Consider the following 24,121-nt stretch of genomic DNA (forward strand, 5'->3'; position numbering starts at 1 on the left):
ACAAACCTAAATGGTACATTTTTTTCCACTTGTGCATCTGGAACAGTAGCTCAAACTGATCCTTGAATGTCAAAACTGGAACATTACTGTGTCCCTGGCAAAGCAAATGCTATACACAGTAAAACATTTAACAAACAAAACCAAAACACCCTTTTCTTAAGCCTTTATAACAGTTGCAAATGCAAATGGCAACAGTGAGAAGAAGAAGAAACGAATCCTTGAGCTCTATGAGAAAGATTCCTTCTTTCCACCTTCTGTTATATGGTATGGGTTTCCAGAGAAAAAACTTAACATGCATGAGAAAAATCAGTAGGACAGCAAGGCAGGGAAGACTCCTGGTACTTAGAATTGCCAAGGGCCTCCTGATAGATGTGAGATCATTGAGCTATGCGTAAAAGGAATGTGAAATAAGAACTAAGGAAGAGTTCTCATTATAGTTCAAAAGAAACCAACAATTTCTTTCCATTATAGTTCAAAAGAAATCAACAATCACAAATCCTTATTCAGGTAATTTCCATAAGCTAAAGCAAGTAAAAAACATACAATACATGGAGCTATTCATCACAGTCTGAATAAGAAAGGAGAATACTTGAACCAGAAGTGAAACCTTCCAATAGAAACTGGGGTTCTGAGGAGAGAAACAAAGTGAGAGAGATTCTCTACTCCCTGCATGAAGCGAGCAAGGAGTGTGAACAAGAATTCCTCATGCACTTTACCTGGAGATTACTTTCCATTAGAAGATGACAGAATAAATATATACTGCCTAAATTTAGGAAAAAGAACAGAGACAGCAGGAATGGCATTTCAGTTCTGTGCTGTAGCATCAACCCATCAGCATAAATCTCAGGAAACAAAGCTCATCTTTCACTCACTAGAAGACACGAGGCAGTTCAAGAGAGAGGACAGAGTGCACTCTGCAGAGGCTCCCATTGCCACAGATGGGCCTCTGAGAACAAGGAGGAAAGAATATGAAGAAAAAAATATGACTTTAAAAACTGAGCGACATAGAAGAAATAAACGAGGAATCCAGGAGTTATGCTGAGAAAGCCAGATAAGATAAAAAGATAGGAATGTAAGATGCAGGGTTACTGCAGAGCAAGGAGGGTGTTCATGCATCCCCAAAAATTTGGATTACTGGGGTTGCCTCCAACTGAGTTGTGGAACTGACTGAATGTGTTAGTGCTCTGCCAATCCCCTGCACCTCACTGCCAGAATGGGCTATTTTTCTTTTCCTCTAAAAATGCAGGAATTATGTCTCCTTGCAATCTGAATAGTGCTATCGTCCAGCTCCACAAAGCTGTCAGATGAGCAAAAGACAACAGGTAAAACAATACCACTGAAGTTTCAGGAGAAAGAATAGAATTGGACAAGGTTGAAAACAAACCAAACAAATGTAACTATCTTTTTTGAAACTGGTTACTGTTAAGGCACAGTGAATCCCTTACACTGTCAGAGTTCAGAAGACCACTGGATATCAGCTGAGTTCAGCTGGTGACAACCTTCCTCTACTCCCTACAATAACCATGAGAGTAAAAGGCAGGGTCTTATCCACATATTGAATACGGACAGCAGGGTTCTCCCTTCGGCTACTGTCCAGTCTGTACCAGCAAGCGTGTGAAAGCAGAACAAAGCAGAAACAGCAATCTATCTTCAATGGGAACAAATTGCCATGAAATGTATGTCATCAGCTCTGAAACTGGTTGATACGGACATCCACGGCTGGATAACATCAGGAGAACAAAAATAAGCTCTTTGCCTCAGACTGAAGTTGAATAGAAATGAAGGCAGCAAGAAATCAGGGACAGTTACACTGAAATTTCCCTTTCTGTGGGAAATAAATGTGCAATTTCACCAACGTTTGAATGTTTACACCTATCTGTCTGATTTCTCTCTGGTAAATTTGTGGGAAAAGCACGTAAACTTTCCTGATCCTGCAGGCCATCTTGGGTGAACCTCATCCTTCTTAGCAATGAGGCAAATCCCAGAAAAGCAGGAGAAAGCCCAGAACATCTATCTTTGGGCAGGCCAGATAAGCAAGAAGGGCATATCCATATATAAGTACTGAATTTTGTTCCTGAAACAGAAAGTGTATTTTTATTATCTCCAAGCCTTCAAAGACCAAAAATAACGTATTTTTGACACCATCTCATTAGGAAAACTAGAAGCTAGAGGAAGACATTTTCTCAAGAGAGATCAGTAAGAAATAAAAGCTTTCTCCTTCCTCAGTGTTGAGACATGACATGTAGGATATGAAATGACAATAATCAAAATACTCCAATTTCTAAAAGAATAATAACCAAATATCAAAAAACCCATCAGATTATTTTACTTCTACAACTGCATGATGTTGTCCTGTTCTTTAAAGAGCATGCCCCACAACAAGAAAGTGACCTAGCTGACAGCATAAACTTGCTGAGACGCTATCATAAAAAGAAAGCTGAAGGAGCTGACAACACTAATCTTTTTTTCAGGGGCAGGATGTAAGCCACAGTGTGGATGGAGGCACTCCCACAGCAGAAGGTTGTAACACAGTGCTAGTGGAGCTGGAGCAAACCATGGTATCAAACAGCAGATAGGATGACATAGCTTGCCAATGACCTAGTAGGCAGGGTGTTGCAGAGGAAACAGTTCTGAGTTTCCCCCAGGTAAATCCATGCTTGCCTTTTATATCAAGGTCAAGAAAATTCAGTCTTCAGATGTACATAGCTAACCTAAATGAATACTGGAAAGGAGGCGAGTATTTTTAACCTTGGTTTCATAGAGAAACACCCTGGGGCCTTACTCATCATGATGGTGCTGGTTGCTCCAAATTACACCCTGATTTCGAAAAGGTGAACCGGTGCTTGGCCATTCTTTGCCATTCAGCCTCTACCATAAACCCCCATACACCCCTGGTGATGAGGGATAAGAAAGGGAGGCAGAAGGTGCAGAGCTGGAAGCCAATACGCTTGTTCCAGCCGCAAGTTTTTCTATGATGAGGTTGGCTGTTTGCAGCAGCTTTCCAGCCCCTTTCTTCCTCTAGCTACAGCAAAAGGCTCAGATCTGTAGGACTTTAGCCTAATGAGTATAAGTAATTTCTAGGCAGAATGCGTCTAAGTGATTTCTGAATGACCACCACTATATGCTGTTCAGATCAAGAGCAATCTGCTCCTATGCCCTCCTGCCTGATCCAGAGGAACCATCCCCAGCCTTTGAAAGGACAAGTTCTTTTGGCTTCAGTGAGTTTTCAATCAGGCTTCATCATCAGAGGGTTGATGAGAGGTAGAAATCATTTAATCCATTTGTAGGTTACACTTTGATGTTTATGGCCCTAAAATGTGTTTTTTCATTTTCCTGATGTGTATATAGTTCTTAAATGTTAATTAATACCTAAGAAGTCATTAGTCAGCTAATAACCCAATTAAAGAAACAAATGAACAAAAAACCCTACCAGCAGCACTCTACAGTAGCCTGAACAGGTTGTAGAGGATACAACAGAAAGCAAAACAAATGGCCTTTGGCACCTAACTTGCAAAGTCATTTTCATTTGTTTCGGGGGCGGGGGGGGGGGGGGGAAGACAAAAAGGAAACCCTCTGGAAGGAAACCAGAAGGGCTGGGCTCAGCCAGTGTCTCTGTTAGCCTGCCTGGGCATCTTCTGGGTGTTCCACAGAGACCTAGTGACCACCCTGAATTAGCCTCCCTGTGCCCCCCCAGGTTAGCCCTCACACTTCTGGTGTTTTCCTCTGTGGCCCTGTGAACGACGATTATCCTGCTTTGGCACGTAACCAGTATGTTGCATAACTGGGAAGAAATCTAGCGTGCATCCCCGCACTGCGAGGATCATGTTCAAGCAGTGTGGGCTGCCCTCCAGAACAGCGACGTCAATCAAGCAGCAGAAGGATGCTTCCCTTCCATAAGGGGGAAGATGGGGTGGGGGGAGGAATCAGCTTTAATAGAGCTTTGACTTCTTTTTTATGCTGTAGACTCAGAGCAGGATTTTCACTGACATCGCACCAAAAAACCCCCAAACCTACCTCTGTCATTACAAGAGCAGGTACAAGGGACCTGGCATAAATCTTTGCTAAAGCCAGGATTAAGCATTAGAATTGACCCAGAGAGAAACAGATATTTATGAAGTCTGAACTGCCTCAGACTGAGCTTAATTAAAGTGGTGTGACATCCTTCTGACAAACCTGCCTAGTGATTTCTTGATTTAATTATATGATGCAAAACACCTATAGCTCAAAAAATTGATAGAAATTTAGATACCATAAAAGTATCCTGACAAAGGAAGCCCAAGTCCAAAAAGCCTCTAACATACAGACAGCATGGATAGAAACAGTAACTCATGTTAACTAGTATCCAGAGCAAAGCAATTGCAGGTATACTTCCTCTAAAGGACACAGAAAACTGCCCATGAGCCTCCCTCCTACAGTGCATCTTCAGTTTCTCCATTTAAAAGCATAAGAAGGTTTTTCAAATAGGATTTGCAGGGGTAGATGAGCCAAAGTCTGAACAGTGCTCCATTGATCACAGCTCGATTCTTCTGTTTTGGAACATCGATTTTTACATTTCCCGGACTCATATGATCAGGTGTCCAAGGCTGCGGTTAGCTTGCTTGAATTGTACTTGACTCCTCTTTGTGGAATAAGTAACTGTGGTTTGCTGACTAAGCTGTTTGCTGGTTTTAATCTGCTTTTGTAAAGGAAAGTTCAGTTCCACAGCTCAGCCTTAAATTGTCATGGATGTCAGTAAGACAGAAGGAAAGGTCCTTTGCTGAATATCCTTCCCTGAATGCAAACTAAATGGACAAACCACAGCCTTGTCACTATGAAAAAACATGATAAAACCAGAATTGAGTTTGGAGGGCTGCTGCTTCACACAGTTCTCTCATCTAGCTCTCCCACCACACTTTTGTTTGTTTATTTTTTGTATTGGATTCAGTAGTTAGTTAACAAAGGGAGCAAAGAGACTGGAGGCAGCTGCCCTCCGTGTAACCCCTGTGCCAAGTACAGTGCAGACATGAGCAATGCAGGCTCACCACACTGCTCTGCTGGTGCACATGAGGCCTGGCCAGAAGATACAGCATCTTGTGGTTGCAAAGTGACTGTGATACCCACCCACGGCAGTTACGAGAAGTGCCAGAACATCACCCCAAATTTAGGCTGATGATGCCAGTGATATTGTAGAGTGCCTTCTTCTTTGGGTAGATAATGTGACATTATTTCCCCAAAACTGTCATACTGCATGGAGGCAGTGCTTTTGGAAGAGGCAGTTCTTTTAAAGCAGTTTTCAGCTTCATTTCAAAACTCAAATTTTTAACTATGGAGAACCTACACTTGTCCCTACAGGAAAATACAGACTCCTAAGTTCCAGCTTCATGAACAAAGGCTGACAAGCACTTTTGTACACCTAGCTCCTTGACAGGGACTCGGGGACTAACATCAGGGGCTTAAGCCTGAAATTCTTGACCCTGACACATGAATGAGGTTTACAAGTCCTCAAAAAGCACTTCCATTTGTGAAATTAGATGTCCAATAGCAATAAGGGACCCCAAACCAGAACAGTTGAGTCTTTGCTTCTTGTCCCATCAAGGTAACGGTCAGTTTAGGGTGCTGATGTAGGATAAACTTGGCATAAGTCACCATATAATCAGCAGCTTCCTTTAGGGCTTGGATTTATTGCGCATTTTTTCTACTCTTTCTCACTGTTGACAGTGGAAGATTATGTAGCTGAAGCCACACAGATGCCCACATACTTTTCTCAGTCAGGTTTTAATTCATAAAACTACAGAAAAAAAGCCAGCGAGGCAGGCATATTTTGTGATCTCTTAACCATATTTTCTGCCTGTTTCTCCTCTTGTCTCCCTTTCTGCTTCCCAAACTCCCATCTGTGCTTTCAAGTTTTATAACACAATAGCAGTAGAACTCTCAAGCTTCTTTAAACATGAAACTTGTTCCTCCTGTATGGAATGATCTTGCCTTGGCAGTTGTATTGAAAAAAAAGTATTTTTATTTCTTGCCCTGCTTCACAAGTTGTCTTGAGCTTGCACTGCACAGGACAGAACTAGCCCCAGCAAACAGCCAGATCTCCCTTCGTAAGTCTCAATAGCACAGAACTGATGTCAAAGACCTTTGCATGCACCAATTCATGGGCCCTCCCAGCAGACCTATAGAATGCTATACTGACTATAACCAGGTTTTTATATCTAACTACAGTTACAATTCAGTGACTTTTATGAATTTTGAGCTTTCTCCCCCCCCGCCCCCCCCCCCCCCAGCTCCAACTATGAACCCTTTGTCTAGCATGAGACATGTTAAAGGGTATGAGGTTTGGGGAGGTTTTTTGTGGGGGTTTTTTTAACCTATTTTTCTTCATGTAAGTTTTAAATCTGATCTGGAAAACTGGCAACCATTTTGCCACTTTCCCACCCCTGTTCTTCATAGCTTGGTTATAAATTGTAACTTTATTCTGGATATATAACATTACTCGGAGTAAATACCTGGATTAGCTTAGTGTTTGCTGGAGAAAAGGCATAGGGGGTTTTTGGGTTCCCCCCCTCCCTTTTTTTTTTTAATACATTGGGGAAAAAAAAAAACTTTCTTTCCTAATCTAGAAATGGTTCTAGGGTTTATGCCAGTAAATAGGTTAACTTACTGCCAATCAACTGCTTTTTTAAAAAAATTATTTTATTTTTAAACTAGACTAGATATTTTCAAAACACTCAAGCTTTTTTCTTGGCCCTTACTTACTTGGAGCACAAGGATTCTTATCCTGAAATAAATCTACCCAGACTAGCTTTTAGAGATGCGTTAATTGCCTTGAGTAAATTGGCATTCAGGTAATTTAAGGCAATTAGTGTAAAAAGAAAAGTAGTCCAGCATAGGCAAACCTTGGTTGTCCAGACAAGTAAGAAACATAATAATTTGGCTTGACTTTGCTGAGATTTTCACAGCTACAATTCATGTGGCCTTTCACTCATGTTGCATTTGGTTTCCTTGGATATAAAAGGCAAGTCTGCAGGTAGGGTAAGTCCCTTACAGGGGAAAAAAAAATGGATTTGAAACAAAGTGAGAAATCTGACTTTCACTTAATTTGGAAAAATACCCACGAAAGAGAAGTGAAAGAAACGAGAATGAGAACTACTAGCCAGAGATCTTCTAAGGCAGAGTTCAAGTTGTAAACCAAAAGATCAGTTACAACAGAAGAATACAGCTTACTTGAACGTAGATTTTTATAAAATCAAGCTGAAGAGCCTCTCACTTAGGAGTAAAATTTTCATAAAACTGTGGAACATCCAGAAATACATACAGATTGTCATGGTTGGCAGATCGAGGAATCGTTACAGGCTGTAATGAGACTAGATCATTCTTAGTTGCTCAGGACTTTCCAAAAATACTGGCTAACAAGCGTCAAAACTCTGGCAGCCAGGTGTTTTTTTTGAGTGGCAAAATGTTCCAGCTAAACCCTTGAGCATAACCGCTGAAACAGCGCCAGTGATGTCTTTATAAGCAAGCGGCAGGTAGATCATTCATACCAAGTTGAGGCTCGTTTCAGTGATTCATGGAATGAAAATTATGGAGAAACTCATAACCCAGCTACAGTAGACATTCAACTCATTTTTTAAATTAAACTCGTGAAATATCAAGATGGCATATTGAGGTAGTATTGCTAATATTATAACCCAGCTATACAAGAGTCATGGTATAAAATGCAAATCCTCCCTGAAATGTTAACAATGACCCATTCAGCAACGCTGGAAAAAATCTTGCTACTACGTCAGTGAAGCATTACGTAAGAGTTAACAATCCGCACTTGGCCAGGAGAATTATTTTTAAAAACCTCAAACTATGAGTTATAATAGAGTATGAAATGAAACCAAATAATTTCTTACGAAGACTTAAAGTATGGAACAGTGAAACAGTCCAGGAATTAATGAGTGAAAGAGGCTGACTGCTTTTTCATGCTGACCCTGAACTAAGAGTTGCTGAATATAAAGTCTCACTTTAACTACATCATCAAGAGTTCAAGGGAAAAGTTATGAATAGGAGGAATTGATTTCCCCCCCCCCCCATCTCTATCATGAGGAACTATTTCCTAGATCCTGATTCAACCTTTCACCAACACAGTAATCTTTCATTTATGAGAGTAGTGAGGAAATCTGAACCTTTTCTACCAGGTCGTCTTGCACTTACAGTGAATCAGATCCATCCTGAAAAGAGCAAGCAACAACTCTAAGTACCTTTGCAAATCTGGGTCCTTTTGCCAGTGACATCTTCTGGAGTCTCCATGTAAACAAACTTTTATACACAAAACATCAGTCATAGATTACAAGCATACACTGTTAGATGAACACCCTATAAGTGTAAACCTGGAGTTTTACCTGTCTAATATGCCCAACAAACTTCTACTCCAACTGTAAAAAAGTTTCCAAGGGGAAAATAAGTTCATTTTGCTGCTATTGTACAGCTTCCTCATCCAAAACAGCCCAGCTCAGGTTCAGCATATGGATTTTGAATGCTGCACGTTCACTCTCCCCTCAAGCTCAGTGAAGCACAAGGAGGTGACGTTTTCCAGCAGCTCACACAGCTCATCCGCTGTCAGGGCAGATGGACCTCTTGGCTCTTCTTCCTTTCTCTAACCACACGTGTTCCCTCACTCCCCGGTCTGAGATGACCACAGTGGGACTGGAGAAGCATGAGTCAAACTGCGATCCCACCACAAAGTGAATCACATCATGAGCCCGCTTTACAAGATGGGGTTAGGAAGAGTAGAGGCAGTTTTGCCCTTGGCAGAGGGATACAGGCAGGGATTAACTTGCAAGCAGCTGATGTTGTGCTGGCAGTGCCTCCCCATGTGCAAGCAGAATGAGAATATCAAGCTGATCACTACTGTAAATCAGTGTCCTGTTAGCTTCATTAGGTTTGCTTACATTAGCAAATAAACATATTTGGTAACGTACATAGCAGGATAAGGCCTGTAGCAGCTGACTATTGTGATTGTGTATTAAAAAGCAGTAGAAGTGAATATAGCTAACATCATCTTTAATATAAAAGCAAGCATTGGGAAGAAAACTTCCAGAGTTATGGCTGACTATGCATTTTTAGCCTTGACCTTTGTGATAAAGCTTTCAATTAAAGCTCACATTTTGTGGATTTTTCCCCCTACATTTGTCTTCCTATGTTGTATGCCACAGTCATCAAGAGCTTTTACAAAGCCTCCAGAAGCTTGCCATATGTTTCTCTGTCCTGAGATCATTCATGCAGGTAGTAGAGTGTCCACGTGCCCTACTTTTTTTTTTTTATTATTATTTTTTTAATCACCATGTATCATGACCACAGGTAACCCTACACCTGCCAAAATCCACTGAAAACATGTAGAGTCAGGCACTTAGAATCATAGATGTTACAAAAGGAGTAGAATAAAGCTGGCTTTATTTGTTTATTTATTCAGACATTCCTTAATGATTATACTTAATGGGTTAGAACTTCAGAATTATATTAATTCTTGTGAAAAGCTGCTCATTAATCATAGGTTGTTGCATTTCCTCTGTATGAAGAATATATACATTTAATTTAAAGAAAAAAGTTATCTTGGGGTCTATTCCAAATTAAGACATTCCAAAATGAGACATTCTCGCAACATACATCCCTCATCCTCATATGCAGCTGAACCTCAAACCTGGCCAAAATAGGGGGGCAGTGTGTGTGAAGATACCCCAACTCAGAAATAATATCAGATATTTATAGAAGTTAAGATCCAACCCTCTTCAGAGGAGGTAAAAAGCAATATTAGAGTATGCAGAGTTAGTTGCTGTTGAGAAACTCCAGGCAGACATCACAGCCTCTGGAGAGCGTAAGCCTAGAAATATCCAAGGATGACCCAGTGGATTTAAACCGCATCAAATAGCTTCTCTATTTTCTGAAAGGCATTAGCAAACTGACATCTAGCACCACAAAACCAAACTGTAGATGGTAACAGTGAGCCTGAAGGGACCACTTCAGTAACTATACGCTCTAGAAAATATGCCACATAATAGATTATGCAATAACACAACTTTCAGCTGTGTTATTTTGGGTTGTCACTGTATAACAGCATGGTGCTACTTATAGGAGCTACCTGGAGCAAAGAGGACTACTGTTCTGTCAGTCTTCAGTACTTTGAACAGGCCACTGTTCTTGTGCCTTCTGTTACGTTAAATACACGTTTAAAACATTAGGGAGCTGAGAAATTTAAGCAACACCAGGAATTCTGATATTATCATGGCATTCTCATAATTTGTGAAACCTCTATGGAAATAATTTTACAATTCCTAAACAATGGCAAAGTCATGATAGCATAAGAGTTCACACTGTATTAAAAGAAGACACACACACACACAAAAATTATTAGTTTCTATTGTGGGACGTGCTTTCTTTTTTATTTATTTGCCTGATAAACTCAGCTTAATTTCTAAGAGGTAATTAAAACCTTGACATTGCATGCTTGAAGTTCTTCATATTGTTAAAGGTTCTCTAGTTCGGGACTTTAGACAACAAGAGCAATTCTAACTTCAAGCGAACTCTAAATGAAAAAAAATTGATTCTTAGATCTCTCTCCTCAGCAAGCCAAAACTCTGTATTTTCTTCAAATAAGTATTTAATTACATATTTTTTCCATATTTTAGAAGCATAGATTAGCTTGTTGCTGGACAGCCTTTTTTTTTTTTAAAGATGCCACTGTTCTCAAATCTCAGCCATTTAGAATCCAGATTTTCCACCAAAAGGCTAGCTTGTCCGTAGAAAAATGTGTCTTTTCTTCCAAAACTACCTTTCCTTTAGAAATCCAGTCTTCTGTGGTAAACCACTGTTGACAGTAGGTTTTCAGCTAAGTTTGTAACAAAACGCACCAAGAGACGGGGAGAACATTGCCGAAGCAGGCAAAACTCTGCCCTTGCTGTCTGAATGTCTGCTGAGAGGTTGGAGGAAGGAAACTGGCAAGTTAATCAGCTCAGTTCCTGTGTTGAAACGGGATTCTAGGCAACAGGAATACTTCCCTTCCCCCTTCCAGTTTCCTATCATAGTCAATTAAATTACTCAAATCCCAAAATTGAAATGGAACCAGGTCCACTTCACAGGTAAGCTTTGTGTCTGAAAAGGCAAGCCCGAGTTAACATTAGTTTTGCCTTCCAGAATTTCTAAGCATAAAAAGGAGGATAAGCCAGATTTCAATCTTCCTGCACGCAACTGGGTTTGCTTCCCACATTGCAACAGCATGCACTTGTGCCTCCTCTCAAGCACAGGCTCTGTACACGTGCTGGGGAACTCCTGTCATGCCAGGTGAGATAGGAAGAGGAAAGAATCCAGCTTTGTTCGGGGTTTGGCATTTCATTTCTTTCTGTTTGCCAACCCTCACAGCTCAATGCAATTGCATTTGGGAATGGAGACTATGTGATGTCAAAGTAACAGGGAGCAAATAAATGTGGTATTTTCCCCGTGTAATTTTTCTCCCAGCAAGCTTCCCAGACCTGAAGCAAACTTCTAGTTTTGGTAGCCTTCAAGGAATCAACTTGCTGACCTGCCTTGCCCAAATGGCCCTGTGCATAGTGCTGTAATCTCTGCAATCAGATCAATTATCAACTGGCAGAGAAGTTTTGCAGGCCTACACAAAAATGCAGGAGCTGCCTCAGCAATCAATCTACTCATTCCTGTCTGAACACAGTGAAAAGAGAGGTGTAGCATCCCTTCTTTCTCTCTTAATATTTGCAGTACAATCTACTAATCTTTTTACGCTCACTATTGCTATTGAGACAGGTGACTTCTGAGACTAGTCTACTATTGCAGGCACTGCAATCAGATCCCCTTCTGTTAGCATTTGTTCACTGCAGCCTCATGCACAATCCTGTCTTTCTTTGCTTCTGTGTCTGAAAAATTACAATTGCTTGAATTGCTTACTATTTTCTTCTGTGGGCTGAATTATATATTATTCTTCATTTCAATAAAAAGGGCTTGGCTATTTCCAAAAACATAACAACTTTTAGGGGGATGCAGAAAGAAATTGTTTAGGTCATGTTTGACAAGATAGAAGTTTAGTAACCTTTCTTGCTATAGCTCCAAGGATATGCCTTTTGTGATCCCCACAAAAAGCCACTCAAATTACAGGCATTTTAAATATCAGATAAGCCTTTTAGATGTAGCTTGTCTGGGATAGTCACAAGTTCTGTTTAACTCATTTTCCGGATGTCTAACTTGAATGTGGATTTTTGAATTACGTAAGTGCTGGTCATATATGACTGCAGCTATCCTGTGTTGCATAGATCAAGCAAATACTTGGAAAAGAAATCAAGTCCTGCGCATCTGAGATTTCCCTAAAAATGAATGGATACGTGTAGCTTAATCTCTCTGCACATCAGTTTCCAGCATGCAAATGAGAGATAACATTTCCTTTGTTTCACTCGTTTAGTGAGAAAAGAGTCCTTCAAACAATTTGAAAATGGACTGATAAGATTTAAAAAAAAAAAAAAATAACAAAAAACATACACACCAAAACCACCCACACTTTTGAGGAAATTAACAATTCAATAATTGAAGCACAACCTGAACGCAGGAAATTACTCTGAACAATAACAAAAAAAACCCCACATGATTAACTGCAAACTCCAAGAACATTCTCCATCCCATGGCCTGAATAGTGCAAAAATTATGTAGAAAAGAGAAGCATGTGACTGTGTGATTAAGTATCAATATAGATACATAAGGGACTGACCTTAAGTTCATGCTGTCGTGGTTTAGCCCCAGCCAGCAGCTCAGCACCACGAGGCTCACTCACTTGCTCCACTCCTCGTGGGACAAGGAGGAGAATAGGAAGAAAAAGGTAAAACTTGTGGGTTGGGATAAGGACATTTTACTGGGACAGCGAAGGAAGAAGAAAATACCAACAATACCTAGAATATACAAAGCAGGTGATACACAATGCAATTTGCTCAGTGCCGGAGCCTGATGCCCAGCCCGTCCCCAATCAGCAACTCCTCCTCCCTAGCCAGCTCCCTTTATATGCTGAGCACGATGCCATATGGTATGGAATACCCCTTTGCTAGTTTGGGTCACCTGTCCTGGCTGTGTCCCCTCCCAGCTTCTTGTGAAGATTAACTCTATCGCAGCTGAAAGCCAGGACACATGCTGACAGTCTTACAGAATGGCATTTCCTACTGAGTACTTGACTATACAAACTTAGTAATATCCTCTGAAAGCAAAGAAAAGGTTTATGCACATACTTTACACTGCTCAACTTGGAAGATCCCAAACAAGTTTGGATGACTGTGCAAACATAACCAAAATCTCTATGCTAATAAGGTATTAGTAAGTGTTATTACAAGCAAAAAGTGATACTAAGACACAAAGATATTTCTCCTCATTTCTTCACCTCTTTTTTTAATTTGTCACTTCTTTAAGTTTTAGCAGTCATCACCTTATTTGTGACAAAGAACAGACTTTCAACTTCTTCAAGCATCTAGAGTTAAAAATAGTGTATTTAAATTTAAAAAAAAAAGGAAAAAAAAACCACTTTCTCTATCTTGATAAGAAAGTATTGCAGGTGTTTTGCCCAGTACCAGGAGAAAGAGTCCAATACATATACAGATATACATTAATATATTAATATTGAATTTGTCATTGTATGGCTGAATAAAAGCAGTATCAGCCCATTTTTACTTCTATATTGCTACAGTTGTGCCCATGAAGTTAAGGTTGTTCACCCTTTTTGTTACCTGTAGAAAAGTCTGGAAAAGAATATACATATTTCTCTACTGCTTTTTGTATTCAGATCCATTGTGTAAAAGCTACAGCAACGTATCATCGGAAATTCCTGTTATCTTCACTGCAATGACCTGCGTCTTCACACTGCTTAGACTGCTACTAAAAATTATGCACTGGGTTAAAAGACTAGTATATTTCTAACCCTCTAGCTGAGGTGATTTATGGCCTTTATAGGTAATAAAACTATCAATTAATGAACTAAGCTCCATTATAAACACACATCTTACACACACAGAGGCAAGCTACTAAATATTGTTGAAAATCCTGCTTGCCATGAATTCTGCTTCAGACTATTTTTGTCAGAATATTTTTCATATCATCCATCCATATTGTCATCGGAGCTACAAAATTCTCAAGAGAAACAGCCCAAGATGACTCCAACTTCTACAAGAATGCACTTGGATATTTTGAAATTAAAAAAAACCACAAACTTTTTGGTAGCATAAAGCACAAACAATATTTTTACTGTGTCTGGTTATGAGCAGATAGTGTAATGGAATGTACAGGTGACTTGACTAAAAGCTACTGCTCCTTACTCCTTGGAACAGCAACTGCAGAACAAAATAAATTTGTCAAACAGATTACAAGGGGGGGGAGGAAGAAAAAAAAAAAAAAGAAGAAAAAAGGAGCAGATGACAAAATTAAGAGCATTCAAAAGTAACAAAACTCCCTGGTAAAACCCTGACTGACGTTTTTAAACAGACAAGAATAAGAAAGAAAATACAGTCAGGAAGGAAAAGTATGAGCAAAAGGGGATTTAGACATTCAGAACATTTGGTGAAAATTAGAGATGGATCGTAACCAAAATGCTTGATCCAAATACCTCTAAATTTTGGAGGACACTTGATAGCTTGAACAGGATTTGAGTTCTACAAACTTGCTTTTTTGTAATGGACTTGTATTCAAACTCTGCTTCCAAACTCTGGGATAGCTTGGGAGCGTCTTTGGATTCATATCCTAAATCTTCCACCCATGTCAGTTGGAAATCTTACATTAATGCAATCGTTGAAAAACAGCGTTGTGAGCCAAGTTTCTATTTTCAGTGGTCCAACCTTCCAGAGACGTCCTAGGCCACCACCTTTGTCTCCTGGAAATAGTGCGTGAGGTTTGACCTGGGCAGCTCAAACGCCTTTCTGCAGCGCACAGACGGAGATTTTATTGTAAGCTTCTCTTTCCAGCACTTCAGTCCCTCCTACACAGTTCAGTAACCAGTTAATTTATATATTCTGCCTGAAGCACTCCCTCTGGCTTCATAATATAATCTCTCAAATGAAGAAAACGTACATAAAAGCGGATATAGCCGTTCCCAGGCCACTTACTTAGCTCTAGGCTGCCTGCTGGCATGAAGGCGCTCGTAGCCAGCTCGGTGTCCCGGGGCAGTCTGCGGCGCTGGATGAACGTCAGCCCCTTGCTGTGCTCTCCAAGCAACCACCTTCCCGCTGCACAGACACCTTGCTATTTCACTGTGTTTCCACTATATTCCCTATATTGCATCCCTGTTCTTGCCAGGTCACTCTGGAAGATTTTACTTTGGAGTCGGCTTGCTTGCAAACAGGTTTTATTATACTTACAGGAGATTAGGAAAAAAAAAAAATTAAAAAAAAAGGAATGGTTGACACAAGTAGTTTATGAGCACTAGAGAAAATGAAGCCTCACCTACACATTTCTTTCTTGTAGAAAGTTCAAATAGCTACTTAGATGTAAGCTCCAATTCCTTTCTCTCCCATGATCGTAGCGTTTCTGATGTGTTCTGTGGGAAAGCTCATACCACTGCCCTTTCCCTGGTGGGAACATTGACAGGGTCTTACCAGTGTCTTAACTCCTCTGTCAAGCTTGTCTGAAGTAAGCCAGTGGATCCAAAAGTTATTTGGGGGAATACAGAAGGAGACATGTTCATGGACAGTGCAACAAAAATAAAGAAGTTGAAGATCAATATGCTTACTGTACAAAACCATCACAACCACCCCACGCCCCACCCAATAAACAAACTCCAAAAAACAAAACAAACAAACAACACCCCACCAAAAAAAAGACCCCAAAATCCCCAAAGCACAAATAAACCATACAGACCTTTGAGTGCCCTTAGATTTAGGAACTTTCTAATGTCCTCCATATGTAGCACCCCTATAGAAAAGTGAACCAGAGGGGCTGCCATTTGCCATTTAAGTTGACAACACAGCATGTTTCCTAAGAGGACAGTAGCTTTTTCTTAGCTCCTAGCTCAAAGATACTAACCATTAACTACTTAATTTCAGGTAGCTATTTGTACATACACTGGTAAGACAACACTATACTAATATAGGGCCTTTTTTTCAATAAATAAGGTGTTATATAGCCACAGGTTTGTGCCTCTGCATGTAGGAGTGGAAAACAGATTTCCTGTGTTTCTAGAATGTTTAAGATCTCAAAAAGTTGTACTGAAAAATTGAAATATCAGACCTTTCCCACAAGCAAGAAAAAAGCCTGTGTATTCCAACTGGTACTGTCAAAACATTATCAATTTTTTAAAAACAAAAAAACAGCTTTTAGATTTTTCTTTCGAAATATGAATTGTCCAAAGTTGCCAAATAGATAATTGCTTTGAATTTACAAAACTGATTTTTAAATGTAGAGTTGCATGTTTTGACAAATTTTTTTAAAAATTGTGATCCTGGCGAGAGTAATCTAGGAGTGGAAACCTCAGGCAGCATTTCCCACAGAAGATGGCTGAAAGGTGAAGACAGGCTGATGCTTTCAGGACAGGAGCACAACAGGAGAGAGAAAACAAGCTGGTAACTTGCAGCCTGTGATGCTCACACTAAACATGAAGGACCTGGAGGTTTGGATAGCTTTGACTTTAAAACAGAACAAACAAAAAAAAACAGCGTGAAGACTGTAGATTACTATATTCCGCTAGCCAATAATTCTATTTATATCACATAAACAAGAGAAGTGGGACTTTAATTGTGGAACAGAAGAGGCCTTGGAAGAGTAATCTATATCAGGGAAAAGGTAAACGTGGATTTTATTTTTTTTTCTTCATATAATATATATACTTTTCCTTGCAACAATATGTAAGCTATCACAGTGCAAAATCAGTTTGCTAGTTTTGGTCGCCTTTTTTTTTTTTTAATTATTACTTTCTGAGTAATTCCTTTTCAGAAAAAAATGTTTTATGAAAACATTCTGGCAGGAACGCCAGAATATTTTTTTGGATCTCTAATGAGATTTTGTCTCATGATTCATCCTGTACAATCTGATTCCAAATTATTGCTTTTTATGTTCAAATATTTTCTTATGTAAGCAGGAATTCATATACTCATGGCATGGGAAAAATGTGGTAAATCATATTCCAATGCAATTCTTCTTTTCATGTACAACCTATCATGTGTAACTCCAAAGGGTTTTAAAATAGCCCAAAGAAAAACACAAATAAAATGAAATGCAAATAAAGCAAATTCTAAAAGTAGAATGAAAAATACTGTTCCCCACATATAGTCCTGAAATGTTTCACCAAATTAGTGTTTGTTATTTATATAATACTTAGGTACAGATTTTCATAATTTTATCAATAACAATACCCAGCACTTCATTTCAAAACCCTACAGGTGATTCATCAATCTTCAAAATCCTTCTCTAATAAAGTAATATTATTTCAGAAACATGAAAAAAAGAGATAAAAAAATTAGGCAGACTACTTTCCCAAGGCTGAACTTGGAATGTGCGAGAATCAGAAAGGGTACTGAGGACCGTCTCAGTACTCAAGCCATTGGCTTCTTTACTAGCATGGGACAAAGGAGGTGAATTAACCTTAACCAGTGCACATCCAAGCCTCCATCTCCAGACAGCACACTCAAGGAGGACACACACCACATGGGCACATCTAAGTCCCTTACTGACCAACACCAAAGGTGGTGCCATTCCAGTGAGCACAGGGAACTCACTTCCCACCCCTTGCTCCCTTTTTTGCAGTAGAAACAGGTTTCTGCAGGAACTCATCCAGCTACTGAGCCTTACCCACTGCTCCCTTACCCATCCCTCTAAAATTCCCCGGAATTCCCATAAACATTTAATAAGATTAGAGTATGTTTAGCTCAAAATAAAGAGCTATTTAGTTTGGATTTCATCCCACCTTAAGGCTTGCTTCTGCCACAAGGCCTACCAAACACTGCCAGCCAGTAACATGCAGCCAAGAAGAGAGATGCATTGGGTGATAGCTATTCTTCTGTAAATGAGCTCATCCTCCCACTATCCAATTCTACCAATTTACTTCATCCACATGTTGTTTCTTGTCATTCATCTGGATTTTAAACTTCTGGAGGCACAATCAGCTCTTTGTTATATCTTTGTTATATCTTGGTATAATCCCTACTAGAATCCCAACTCCAGAAAGGGGCTCAAAGATGCTCCTGCTACATAAACCATTACTTTGTACTCCCCAGCTACTGTCCAATTCATTATAACGCTGTTAGTGATTGTATTACAATATAAATCTCAGTACTTGTCTGTTTTTACATGTGTCCCCCTCTGGACCTCCATTTCACTGACAGATGTTTTGTTTTTAAAGCTTTAAGTCTGATAGAGAAATAATTTTCCTCTTAGTTGACTGGGCTCAGCAAGGTGTTTAACTACACAGAACCACCACAGGGGTGGAAGAGACCCTAAATCTCCCCCAGTCCCTGATCCAATCCACAGTAGACCCATGAATCCACAATAACTCCGGAAGTCAACAATACGTATGCTTTTGTTAATAGATGTTCATCAACATAGTTGTGAAAACGCATCCGCAGTGCCTATAGACAATACAAAGTTTCCACCAGTCTGCAGGTACTCACCAGTATCCTTACTGTTAGAAAAGTTTTCCTGATGTCTCACCTTCATATTTCTCTGTGCAGTATAAACTCATTATTGCTCCTTATGTGGGCATATTAAAAAAAAATTCTTTGCAGTTTGCAGCAGTCTTCCAAGTATTTAGAATCATACAAACGTTTTGGTTGGAAAAGACCTTTAAGATCATCAAGTCCAACCATTAACCTATAGCACTGCCAAGTCCAACCACTAAACCATGTCGCTAAGCACCACATCTACACATCTTTTAAATATCTCCAGGGACAGTGACTCAACCACTTCCCTGGGCAGCTTGTTCCAGTGCTTGGTAACCCTTTCAGTGAAGAAGTTTTTCCTAATATCCAACCTAAACCTCCCATGGCACAACTTGAGACCATTTCCTCTCATCCTGTCACTTGCTACTTTGGAGAAGAGACCAACACCCACCTGGCTACAACCTCCTTTTAGGGAGTTGTAGAGAGTGATAAGGTCTCCACTCGGCCTTCTCTTCTCCAGGCTGAACAACCCCAGTTCCCTCAGACACTCCTCATAAGACTTGTGCTCTAGACCCTTCACCAGCTTCATCTGCCTTCTTTGATCATGCTCCAGCACCTCAATGTCTTTCTTCTAGTGAGGAGCCCAAAATAGAACACAGTACTCGAGGTGCAGCCTCACCAGTGCTGAGTACAGGGGGACAATCACTTCCCTGGTCCTGCTGGCCACACTATTTCTGATACAAGCCAGGATGCTGTTGGCCTTCTTGGCCATCTGGGCACACTGCTGGCTCATATTCAGCCGGCTATTGACCAATACCCCCAGGTCCTTTTCCAGCAGGCAGCTTTGCAGCCACTCATCCCCAAGCCTGTAGCATTTCATGGGGTTGTTGTGACCCAAGTGCAGGACCCAGCACTTGGCCTTGCTGAATCTTCCCCTCAAGTATCCTCATATAATTTCCCTTCTGCTCCCACAACAGCAACGTATATTTGACTCGTGTTTAGTTTGTAAGCTACAACAATCACTACAACAGCCTTTCATCATTCTGAAATCAAGTTCTCCAATATAGCCTCCCTGCCCTTCCCAGCTTAGCATCATCTGTAAATGTAGTGAAGCATATTCTGTATTCTCCTCCTGATCACTAATAGAAATACCTTGATGGTTTCTTTCAAAATATGATTTTCCAGTCAGCTTTGCCTTTAGAGTTTAACCTAACCATGTTGTTTTCATCTTCTGCCATGCCTCCTCAGGGAGCTTAAAATCTTGCTGAATTGGGTAGGCCTGATTTTTACAAATAACATAAGGAACTGTTATTGTCACTGCCTCTTCCCTTTGTTGCTGCAGTTGTTAAAATACATGAATCAGTCTCTCAAAAGTGACTATTGTTTCTCATTGCTCATTTAAGCAAATCTGGCTTAACAGAGATGAACACTCCTTTGGAAGAGTCTATCAGGTTTAAAGTATCTTGATTTTGCCACCATAAGGTCACTAAATCTTTTCTGATGTGCAGTCTCATTTAACTGAAAAATAAAGACTGAAAGATGCCACTGTAGGTCATCTAAGTCTACCTCTTCTCATAGGAATGTCAAGGTAAAATTCTCCAAACATCAGATGTTTAAATGGAGATCTTAAACCTAACAAAAAAAAAAAAAAAAGTTACCCAATGGAGAAAAAGAGGGATGGTCATCATTAATCAAGTTAGAAACTGGCCTCCTCAGCTCACCATAAGAAAAGCAAATACATTAGCAGAACACCACACATTCTCAAGAGTTCTGGGTTGTGGTTTTTTTCCTAGAAATCAAATATATTTTAAAAATCTCTACATAACCTACAGAACAAAAAAGCCCACTGCTAACTCTTCTGAATCAAATAACTTTTTCTGTGGTTGTATCCTTTTTCACATCTTTTTTGAAAATAAAAAACTATGAAAATAGAAGCATTGTATGCTTCTAGAATACAAAAAACCCAGAAAGTTGCCTGTGGATTCCCAGAAAATTACTGTCATCTTTGTTTAGCAGAATACTTTTCCACCCCTAACGCTGAGCACTGTAACCTCTCGCCAAATGCCCTGGGGCCTAAGCTACCTGTTCCAACTTCAGCCCAACTTTTTGCCTGCACAATAAATGGCAGCGATTGTTATTGCTGGCTGTAATGTCATGGCATGTATCTGTCATCATTCCATTTATTACGGGAAAAAGATAAGTGAAGACAGGCAAGAAATACATACACGGCTACCACTTCAATCTTCAGGAATGAAATCACTCTTTCGCATGACTATTTTTAGTGAGGTTTCTTTCCAGTCAAAGTTAAGAAGTGTTATCAAGGAAACAGCTTATTCTAGCATCACATTACGGGTCCTTTCTAGACAAACCCCTGTTGCTTCAGAAACTAGCAGTATCTGACAATAAATAGTCCCAAAGTCCTTTTCATCCACTTACTGGGAGTATCTCTTGTTTAGGAGGAAAGACAAGGATCTTTCACAGAGGTACTTTCTTCTAAACTTGTCCTCTTGAATTTAGGCAGTTTAAGGAAACAATGACTGCTGACAAGTTCCTTATTACCAGCAATTAATGGCCAGTTTGTTAATTAGTGTCCTGAGGCAAAGTTAATGTAGCATTTCCAGCAGAACCCAAAACAAAAACATAGCCCATATCCAAAAATATTCGAACAGCTCTGTTTTATTCAATACTTTTCTTAACAAGGGCAGATTTTCCTGTCCAAATCAGTGGACTGCAAAGTGCATATAGTGGGAAAAGAAATCAGCTTCATTAAAAGGAAAAATAATAATAAACTGGTTGTGGTCTTTTTCCTGACCCAGAAAATGGCAAGTTCCCAGTACATTCAGGAAAGAATAAAAATTTAAAAAGAAGAAAGAAAAAAAAAGAGGATGTAGAAGTGTTTTCTCTGCCTTTTCAATGAAAGCTCCAGTCAATCCTGGAGAGTTTCCTCACAGACTGTTTCCCTACCTCCATTAATCAAAGAAAAATCATCTATCAACTGCTGAAAACATCTTAAATGAGCTAACACCTTTTGGGAAAAAAAGCCCAACCATAACAAAACCAAACAGAAAACCCACAAAGCTCATGGAGTTATAGCTCAGAACTTGGTCCTAAGAAGTGCTGTTTGCTTTGGGGATGGATATCTCTACTTACTCATTACAAAATTATGAGCTCCTTTACTCTTTATGAAGGTAAATTGAGAAGCCATCACGTACCCTTTCCCCCACCACTACTCTGCTCCTCAGAGCTGTAACGAGGTCTTCATCTTTTCCTCATCTAACCAGCAGAGAGAGACAGGATACCTCCTCTCTAATGAGTAACACTGCTCCTGGAGTAGTGTCTCCACTGGGCATCAGTACCGTTCCTCAGGATTCCCCATAGGTGTCCCAACAGGGTGGTGCTCAGAGACCCCTAGAGCAGGAATTGAAATAAATCTTCAACTGGCTTTAAAACTCACTGCCAGTTGCCAAGAAAACAAAAATCCGCCAGCCACCACATGGCACAGGATCACAAACCTTTCTAGGAGTGACCTCCATTGCCACTATTCTACATCCTCTAGACCGTTCCTTGCGTGTCACCGTGGTGGTTAAATCAGGCAAAACTGCCGCTGGCCTCTGCTGTACATGAAAGACACCTTAAAGACCATGGATTTCTCCTCAACTTTCCATAAGGCTAAAAGCCAAAAATGAGAGCTGGCCCACTTGGCTCTTCCATGAGCCATGCAGACAGTAGTGCCGAGGCAGACGCGCCAGCAAGAGTGACTCTGAACAGCTCATGGGGAAGGTTTCTCCAGCAGAGAGGCTGAACTTTCATGCTGCAACAGCTCATTTCATGACTCTTCAGGAAGAGGTGGGCTACAGCTGGCAGCTATAGTCACTAAAGGCATTGCCGAGAACATGTTTCCCTATTGCTGAGTGATAAAGCCTTACACAAAAAGTCAGAATACTATAAATATGAAATTTTGTTCGTTAATAAGGCATAGCCAGGCTGATTTAGTTTCAGACCTCGCATCAGCCAAACAAAACTTTCAGACATGAAACACTTATAAATGTCTGCATTTAATTAAAATGGTAAAACTTCTTAAAATAATTCTCTCAAACATGTTAAACCACATGAAATGCAATCAAAGCTGCACCACATTTAGAAAAGTTTTACAAGGTTTTTTATTGTATAAACTATATTAAATTTTAATACCAGCAATGATGTACTTACAAGAAAAACAAAGAAAAACAAAGAAATGTGCCAAAAATTAAAAATAATAATAAACCCCCCCCAAAAAAACCAACACAAAAAACCACACAAACAAACAAAAAAAAGCCCAAACCAACCTGGTTTAGCAGGATCTTCATATATAACTAAACCTAGCCACTAGCTGGTGGCTGGGTGGCTACTTTCCCCACAGAGGGATTCATGAAGTATGTTGTCAGAATACTTCAGAGAGCAATCAGGGTTTCATTTGTTTGGTTACTATATTCATTGCTGCTGGGAACTGTGCTAAATATAAAAGGAAAATAATCAAGAGCCATCTTTTACATGCTTTCCTCCCCACCCTATCTCCTAATGAATTGTAACTCGTGTTGAAGTTATGAATGACTTAATGATTAATTTAAGATAGTTTTTATATATATTATATATGTATTTATAGTTTATAACACAATAATAAAAATAATATTTTTAGGATAGCTCTGTTACCCGTCCTTTTGGGATAGTTATATGAATGCCTTTGGGAAGAAAGCATTGTCTTCCAATAACATGTCAAGATTTGGCATTGCTGACATTGTTTTGACGCAGTGATCCAGCATAAACTGCTGAGTCCATTTATGTAACATCAGCTACATTTAAAAAAGCAAACAGGGTTAACCTGAGAACTCTCACATGTTTTATGTACAGTTTACTCACCAGGACTGCAACCATAAGAAGTCTGGAGCTTCACCATCAGCCCATTCAGTTCTAGATGGAAGGTTGCATTGACTTAAGCCAAATACAGTTTATATCCATAGTCTGTATGGGGTTAAGACGTTATGTGTAAACCGATGCAAGTGAGCAAGACAGGCTTATTGCAAATACCTTATGTTCAGTATGAGGCCTGAACCAAAGTCTGAAGCTATAAAGAACATCTTAAGAGGTAACCAAGTCTTAAACTGTTCTTGACTGTAGGTTATATGAGGATTTTATCAGATGGCCTAAATAAAGAGGTTAGAGCAAACAAATCCAGAAGCATTCTGCGTAGCCACTATAACAAATGGCCTCCAAGGAGCTTTTGAGTAACGTTTTGATTATTAGACATGCTAGTAAATAGCAGTTATTTTAAAACGTGGCACATCTTACCCAAAAGCATCCAAAAACTCTTTACAAAAAACAAATTAGAGGAAGATGAAGACATTTACTACTCAAGAACGTTCCGGGGGGGAAACAGCAGTCTAGCTTTGCCAAACTGCGCACATATTCCACAGACACATACACACTATAAAGCAAATGACCCTCTGTCCGTGCCCTGCCACCACTTGAGGAATGAATATTAGGCTAATCAACACATCTTTATGGTCCTG

At 39.8% G+C, this 24,121-nt stretch overlaps 1 protein-coding gene across 9 annotated transcripts in view; it reads right to left on the bottom strand.

Moving 5' to 3' along the window:
- LOC142600499 (uncharacterized) overlaps window positions 1-18,648 on the bottom strand; it is a 292,390-nt gene extending 273,742 nt beyond the window's left edge. For all 9 annotated transcript variants that reach the window (XM_075745329.1, XM_075745332.1, XM_075745330.1 and 6 more), the window contains exon 1: window positions 18,628-18,648. In XM_075745329.1, the coding sequence (XP_075601444.1) occupies window positions 18,628-18,633 (6 nt within the window). In that variant the 5' untranslated portion in view covers window positions 18,634-18,648. The remainder of the gene's footprint in view (window positions 1-18,627) is intronic.
- Between the last annotated feature and the right edge of the window lie 5,473 nt (window positions 18,649-24,121).

The sequence above is a fragment of the Balearica regulorum genome, chromosome 2, assembly GCF_011004875.1.
Source record: "Balearica regulorum gibbericeps isolate bBalReg1 chromosome 2, bBalReg1.pri, whole genome shotgun sequence".
In the NCBI taxonomy this organism is placed as follows: Eukaryota; Metazoa; Chordata; class Aves; order Gruiformes; family Gruidae; genus Balearica; species Balearica regulorum.